At 62.7% G+C, this 7,931-nt stretch overlaps 1 protein-coding gene across 3 annotated transcripts in view; it reads right to left on the bottom strand.

The window, feature by feature from the left end:
• DSP (desmoplakin) overlaps window positions 1–6,850 on the bottom strand; it is a gene marked incomplete at both ends in the record, with an annotated part of 37,127 nt that extends 30,277 nt beyond the window's left edge. For all 3 annotated transcript variants that reach the window (XM_084259622.1, XM_084259621.1, XM_084259620.1), the window contains one exon: window positions 6,690–6,850. In XM_084259622.1, the coding sequence (XP_084115748.1) occupies window positions 6,690–6,850 (161 nt within the window). The remainder of the gene's footprint in view (window positions 1–6,689) is intronic.
• Window positions 6,851–7,931: the final 1,081 nt, after the last annotated feature.

Genomic DNA, 7,931 nt, shown 5'->3' on the forward strand with positions numbered 1-7,931 from the left:
GCCGGGAAGCCTGGCTCAAAGGCCTCAAAGGACGTTCTGGCAGGTGGGCCTCGGGGCGCTTACGCCCCAAAGGCCTGTTGTCCAATCCCACTTCAGCAGCATAAGGATAGGAGGTAGAGGGTGCCCTGAACTGGGGGGAAGACAAAAACACAAAGCTCATTCCCCTCAATGAAGAGACCCCAACCCCAAATTGACAGCTGTCCCGCAAAGAAACATTGGTCCTTAAAAGTCTTGTACTCTCCTGAAACTGTTTTATCTTCAAACTCCAGAGACAGTGACTCATCCTACAAAGAACTGCCTGCACAGACATTTTTTTCAAGTCCATCCCCAGGCTTGTTTAAACAAGCAGAGGCTCCAACAGGTACTGAAGGGCCTGCGTCAGAGTCGGGTGGAAAATGCGGCCTGGATTTTCCTCCAAGCACCAGCTCAGGGCCTTGGCCAGGAGGTGAAGTTCTCTATTGTCTGATTTTACTGCCTGCCCAGGTGGCTCCTCTCTTTCACAAGGAAACCCCTAAATCAGCTGTCTTAAGACCCAGAATGGCATGGGGGGGGGGAAGGCGGGAGGAGGACAAATATTTGAAGAGGCACGCAGCCTTACAGAGTCAGCCTGTTTTTAAAACTCTTTGTTTTATGAAAGTAAATCCCACAATGTCTGCCCTGCTTGTGTGGCACATGGCCATGCCTAACACTGCTATTTCTTTTTTTCCCCTTTTTAAAAAAAAAGATTTATTTATTTATGCACACAAGAGCTGGGGTACAGGCCAGATTTGCAGGGTGGTGAGAGGACTCACCAGAGCCAGAGCGGGGAACAGAACAGGCAGACTGACCGAAATCCACTCCTGAGGGGAGCAGCGGGGAGACAGGAGAGGTCTGCTGCGCCATGTGGGTAGCTCCCTGGCCGGGCATCGAACTTGTGCTTCAGAGGCTTTGGATTGCTTCATAGGTTGTGTCTTAAACCCTTGTGCCACCAGGGAGGCCCACCACTGCTATTTCTAAAGGCTTGTTTTATTTATTTGTGCATACAAGAACTGGGGTTCGGGGTGGGGGGAAGTGAGAGGATTCCCCCGAGCCAGTGGGGATCAGAACAGGTGGATCCACTGAAATACTCTGCTCAGGGGTGCATAGTGCTGCTATTTCTTTTGTGGATGAGCTCTCTGCTTCATTCCTCCCCTCCTTCCCTCCTCCCCCCACATCTGGCAGACCTGGGAAGGGGGCCTTGGGGGTGTCTGCACCAGGTGCATGAGACAATGGCCTCAGAAACGCCCACTGAGTGAGCTTTGGAAATTATTATAATTATGGGAGGCGCTCCTAAGCTTTTCGTTCGTTATCATCCCCTGACCATTTGACATGGGTGATTTTGTTTGAGTAACTCTAAAAGTTCTTAAATAAAAGGGGGACGGGGAACATGACCTTCACTTTAAAGACCTTTATCCCTTTCCCATCTGAGAACAATCTCCGAGGCTCACGGACACACCAGCTGCCAGAGGGAAGGGGCGGCCGGGTCCCCCCAGGGTGCAGTGATGTGCCTCCCCCACGGGTTCTCCCTCCCCTGTTCTGCACTCAGTACTGACACACCTGGCCCCCTCACTCTGGGAGAGCAAAGTCCCACACCTTCGACTCCTGTGCACCGAGCGACACAGCTCTGTGTGGGGAAGGCTCTGGGTGCTGTTTGTCTGGCTTAGCCAAGTGGAAAAACAGGCAAAGGCTGGTGGGCAGGAGGCAGGCACCCGGGGCGTGGGAAGGGGCTGACACGGGGGCTCTGGTGCAGGGTGGGTGAGCCCCGCGCCCACGTCCAGGTGTGAAGCTGTACCCTGAAAACAGTTCTGTAAACAAATGGCAAACCAAAATCAAATGGCAAATTTGATTTTGAAAATGCAAGGCCCACTGGGGCCACGGCCACCGCCTGGAGGCCTGACTCTCCCCAAGCGTCTCAGCCCCGAGGGCAATGGACGGGCTCTGCCTGCTGTTAGAGGGGCTCCTCTGACAACTGGCAAGCAGCTTTCCAGCAGCTCTGGAAGCAGCTTCCTATGAAAGCTCTGCCTGCCCCCCATTCTCGCGCTGTTTTGCAGATGGGGGAGGCGATCAGCAATCATTAACTTCATGAAGACTTGGACGTGAGCCCTTGCCAGCCGGGGCCGCACCTGCTCAGCCACTTCCGGGGTGCATGGGCGACGGTGCAAGTCACCATACCTGCAGCCAGGGGTGCGCCCACCTGCTGGGGCGCCTGGACCCCCCCCCCCAAACAGAACTCTGCCTCAGAGCCCCACTGGGGCTGCACGGGGGCAGGCTTGGCCAGCGTCTACTTTCCCCTCTGTTTTCACTCTGCTTTGTGCCCCGTTTCCGTGTAGGCGTAGGTTTAAGGACAGGTGGCAGCAAACCCGGGTGGAGGGAGAAGCAAAGGAAAAGAATGGAAAGAGGAAAGGAAAAGGCATGACGTCAGGGGTGAGGCCTGCAGAGGTTCCTAACAGGCGCCCCAGGCCCCAGCAACCTTGCATGATGTTACCATGTGACAGCACAGAACAGAGCATGATACGCTGTAACAGCACAGAACAGGCTGCAGCCCCAGCAGGAGCCTCAGCAGGGCCTCCCGGTCCCCTCATGGGGTGAGGGGTGTTGTGCAGAGCACCTGTCCTCACACCTCCGAGTCCCTGCCCCTTGCAGGGACACTCACCCTGAAGCCTAAAAGGGCAGCCGCGGTCAGTGAGCGAGCCCAGAAATCAACCCCTTTCTTAGCTATTTTTCAGGTGCCAGATGAAGAAGGGGGTGGCGTGTTTTGCTGCCACACGTTTTCATCCCAAGCAGAGTCACAGGCCTCTGCTGCAGCCACATACTAAAGCCGGGGGTGTCCCGCAGGTGTCCCCGGGACCCACGGTCCTGGCCCTGGCGCCGGGTGGGGGTGTTCAGGCGGCATCTCGGGCAGCGCTGGCATTTCACAGGACATGGCGTCACAGGACTGAGCCCTGGGGTCCAGGGTGGGGGTTGGCTTCAACCTCAGCCCCGCCCCAGCGGGTTCCCACAGAGCCAGAGGGGCCCAGCCCCTCCCGCAGTCACCCAGCTGGACGGACTGGTCGGCCTAGGGCTGAGTCTGCTCCCCAGGTCACACCCGGGCTCCCAGCTCCACCCTTAGCGCGAGGCAGCGGGGGATCAGCAGTTTCTGTTCTTTCCCAAGACGTTTCAATCACCTGAGCCGCCATAAAGTGACGTCCTGTTTAGAGAAAGCGCTGAAGAGCGTGGAAAGCTGTTCTGGCCGAGCAGCCGGAGGCCGCTGGCCCCGTGCCACGAGACGCGGCTTGTCCCCTCCCGAAACTCGACGGGAGTGTGGAAGAGCGTGTGGTTATGAAATGCATGCTCCGTGGGGATGCAGCAGCTTAAAACGAGGAAATAGAGCTTACGCAGAGCAGGGAACTCTGACACCCAAGGGTGGAGCTTGGCTGGAGCCTCGACTCAGAGGCAGCTCAGCCCCAAACCAGCAGGGGGACCCTGAGGGTCCCTCTCCACTGGAGCCCCGGGAGCTCATCTGAGGCTGGAGATGACACACAGGGGACCTGCCGTCGGGGGCCGGCCCGGTGGTGGTGACTGTCATTAACCCCCATCTGATAGTTTTATAAAATATATAACTTACTCCGACTTAATAACCAGGTCAGTGTTATCTGCCGCACGTTAGGCTGCGCTGACCCTACTTTGCAATTGTCCCCCAGAAAAACACTTAGAGCGCCCACTCTCTGAGTCACCCAGCGCGGCACCTGTTTTCTCAGGCTCTCCCTTGCCGCGCACATCCCACTCAGCCGAGGCTGCCACTCCACCCAGGGGTGTCTTCTCTCACCCAGGGGGTGGTCCCACGGCCACCCCCGCAGGACACCGGCCTCCCGCCCACACCAGCTGCCCTCACCAGCTACAGCTGAGCAGCCGGTCGAGTCCCTCCCTCAGGCTCTCCCAAGTCCTGCTGGGCCCAAGGCTGCTCCACAAACCCTCTAAAGTTCAGGGGTTCAGGTCTCCTTTCCCTGTCCCCTCAATGAAGGAGACTGGGGGGCTTCCATGGAACCCCGCCTGGCCAATATCCCCAGCGCGGTCCCCCAGATTCTGGTCTGGCTGGCCTGCGGGTCCTGCCTGCCCTGTCCTGGATCCAGTCTCCCCAGCGGACCTAATCTTGCCTCCTGCAAAAGCCTCTGAGCCCCGGCAGCCTGCTGTCCATTATCCTGCTGCCTGCGGTACCCGGGAAAGGCGCTCGAGGCCCCAGGTCTAGGGCCCTGGCCTTGGATTTGAATCAACTTGTCTCTAGAGTGGAAAAGTGAGGTTTCTGCAGGAAAACCCAGTACCAACGGACCCGTGTGTTCCTGTCAAGAAGCAGGCTGCTTTTGCAAAGTAGTTCCAAGCCCCTCCGACGCCTCGGGCGCTGGGACTTGGAGGTGAGGGTCTGGAGAAAGTGAGCCATGAGGCCGCGTACCTCTGAGGCTTGAGGACTGTCTTGGGCTTTCGTCCTCAAACAAAATCCAAACTCTGATCGCTACACCTTTGTCATTCCTTTTAGCTACAGGATCGAGACTGTCAGTCTGCCTTGGCCGAAAACAACATACTGTGCCAGAGAAGACAAATCCAAAGTTTACATTGTCAAAACCATACTCACTATGTCATCCGGCACGTAATAGTCTGAACTTAAAAGCTGCCAGGCAGAGCATGAGAAGGTGGGTAAAGCGGCTGTAGACCCCCCCCAAAGCCCGGCAGGCCCAGGCCAGGGGGAGAGAATCACAGGTGAGATGCTCCTAAAGCCGTCACGGGGCCGTCACACGAAGGACAGCAAAGGGCAGTACTCGAGCGCGCCCTTAACAGAAAGGACAGTGCTCGAAAGTCACTTGAAAAGAACAATAGGATTCGGGCTTTCTGCGTGGCTTAGTTTACTTAGGGAACAGCTCGCTCACTTGTGCTGGTAACGTCAAAGATCACCGAGAAGGCGGCTGTTTTATGTTTCTGAGGTAAACGCGCCTCCACGCCACCAGCACCAGTCACGTGCTTTCTTCGTACTTTAAAAACAAGACAAAATGTCTTTATTTAGAAAGATTCTGGCCAGAAAAGGGCTTATTAAACGCTTGATCGTCATTCATTGAGCAGAGGGCAGAGGGTGAGAGAGGGCTCCCTGCTTTGACCAAGCGGGTGCCAGGGGCAAGCAAATTTCACGCCAGGAGCACCCCGACACGCCAGGAACACAGGTTAAGCCACTGCCTGTCCTCTTCACTCAGCTCCCACCCTTTCCCAGTGTGGAAGTTAGCATCTACCGCTAGTCTTTATCGCGCTAATTCTTCCCTACCCAATGGGTGGGCAGCGCCGCCCCTGCAGGCCAGGCTGGGGAAGCTGGGCGCCGGGACCAGGACAGACCCACCTGGACTCACTTGAGCCCCAGTCTGGACCTGAGCCTGGGCCCTGAGCCTGGGCCTGGCCCCTGAGCCTGAACCTGGGCCCGGAGCTGAGCCTGGGCCTGGCCCCTGAGCCTGAACCTGGGCCCGGAGCTGAGCCTGGCCCCGGGCCCCAGCCGGACCCTGAGCCGGCAGCCCTGCCCATCAACCCCCATGAGCAGGTAAACCAGCCACCTTCCTCAAAGGTAAATGAGAGGAAAGTGGCGTCTGCTTCCTCCTCAGAGCCGGGAGGCCGGGCTGGCTCCTACACACGCCTGAAGCTGGAACCAGCGCAGAGGACAGGATGCAGGCTGTAGGGCCCCCAGGAGTGAGGGGCCCCCAAGAAACCTTCTCAGTGTCACGCGGGGCTCCTGAACCCGCGTGTTGACTCCTTGCTGCCAGCTCAGAGGACGGCCCGGCTAACAAAGCATGTTTTAGAAACAAAACACCCTTGGTGGGTGCCCAGGGAGGGCTGCCGGCCGCCTCGCAAACCCTGAGCTGGACTTAGGCGCGGATCCGCTCCCCACGCCGGGCTGCCGGAGGGGCGGTGCGGGCTGTCGGGCCGGTTTAGCTTGGAGACGGGAAGACGGGAAACAAATTCCTCCCCTTCCCCCTATCACTCGGGCAGTCGCCCCGGAGATCCCCTGCGCTTTTCTCAGGCAAGGCTCCAGAACCCGGCCGGTCCGCGAACCCGGCACAGAAGCGCCGCGCGGCGCAGGACACGGCGCGGCTCGTCCCGTCTCCAGAGCCGCCGCCGACCAGAACCACCCCGGGCCAGCCCGGCTGCGCCCCGGCCCGGCCGGGCCCCCAGCCTGTCGGGCCTCCCCGGGGCGCGCGGGACGCGCCCCAAGGCTGAGCCCCCGGCCCGCCCCCGCGCCCCCGCCGCCCGCCCCGCGGGGATCCCGGGGGTCTCGCGGCGGGTCGCGCCTTCCCGTGGGCCCCCCGGGCCGCTCCCGCCCGCAGCCCCCGCCCCAGGCCCGGGACGCCGCGGAGCCTCCGGGCGCTTCGGGGGAACAAGGGGCTCGGCCCGTGCGCTCCCCGCGCGGCGTCGGGGTGGCTGGGGGCGCCTTTCAGGTACCCCGGTCAGGTACCCCGGTCAGGACGCGCGCCCCGGAACGCGTGCCCGCTGCGCAAAGACCCTCGGGGCGCCACGGGGACCGGGGACGTGGGGCCCGGTTCCCGACTCCCGGCACGCGCGGCGTCGGGCTTCGCGGCGGGACCGGCGCCTCGGCCGGCGGCGGCCCCCCCGCCCCGCTGGCCCGCGCCGGGCGCGGGGCGCACCCCCGGCCCGCGCGCACCCACCAGTAGCCGTCCGAGGTCTGGTCGCCGGCGGGGCAGCGCCGCGGGCAGCACCCCCGGGGGCCGCCGCCGCCCATCTCGAAGCGCAGGTCGGGGCCGGACTCGGCGCGGGTCAGGCGGCCCAGCGTGTTGATGCGCGGGTGGGAGCCTCCGTTGCAGCTCATGGCGGCGCCGCGCGCGGGGCCGGCTGGCGGGGCGGGCTCGTCCTCTGCGGCGGGCGCGGGCGGGGGCGCGGGGCTCGGGCGCGGGAGCAGCGGCGCGGCGGGCGGCCGGGGCGCACAGGAGCCGGGCGGCGGCGGGGAGGCGGTGTGGGTCGGCGCAGGCTCCTCCCCGCGGGCCGGGCGAGGCCACACCTGGCCCGGCTCTTCCCGGGCGGGGTGCGCGCCCCGCCCCCCGGTGTCGCCGGCGCGCCCGCCCGGCCCCCCGCGCCCCGCCCCGCCCGGCCCCCCGCTGCCGCGGCCGGGGGGGGGGGGGGGGGGTTGGTGCGGGGGCCGCACACACCGGGGCGCGGCCGGACACCGGCTGGGCAGGGGCTGCGCGCGACTCGGCCCCGGCTGGGCCGCGGGGACACGCGCCGTCGGGGAGGGGCGCTGGGGCGCGGCCGTGACGGGCGCCGCGTGCGTGTGTTTTGGTTCACGGTCCGCTGCGGCCTCGCCTGGGGAGTCGCTGCCCGCGCGCCCCAAGGGTCGGCACTTCCAGGGGACAAGGAGGGCAGCGCTCGCCGGTTTTCCTGGGGGCCCCCTGGAAATAGAAACTGCGACCCCTTTTGTCTGGCCCGTTCCTTGCTGGGCCCTTAAGGGACCGGCTCCCAGACGGAGACAGAGCCCGGCCCCGCGCCCTTTCTCAGGGCGCCGCCCGCCCCGGCCCCCCGCCCCCCCGCCGGGGAGACACCTGGGCAGAGATCACCGGGAGCAGGATGAGTAACCCCGAGCCTGAACATTCCAGCACTGGCGCGCCCTCCGGCCGGCCAGCCGGCCGGGGTGAGCTGCGCCCGGCGACCTGGTCCAGAAACAGCCCCCGCCACACCGGCCGTAAAAAGCTGTTTTTATGATTGGGAAAACCGTGAAACTATATTTTAATGAACTCCCTTTACAGATCTTTATAAGAAAACGTTCGTCATCTCTCCAAACAAGGCCAGCGGCTGACCCCCTCCCGGAGGGGGTGCTGAAATGCGCGGAGCCGCTTCCCTGGGTTACCTGTTGCTCCTCCGGCCGCACCTCACCTTTCAGGCTGAGGCCTTCGCCA

The sequence above is a fragment of the Talpa europaea genome (genome assembly GCF_964194135.1).
Source record: "Talpa europaea genome assembly, chromosome: 2".
NCBI lineage: Eukaryota > Metazoa > Chordata > Mammalia > Eulipotyphla > Talpidae > Talpa > Talpa europaea.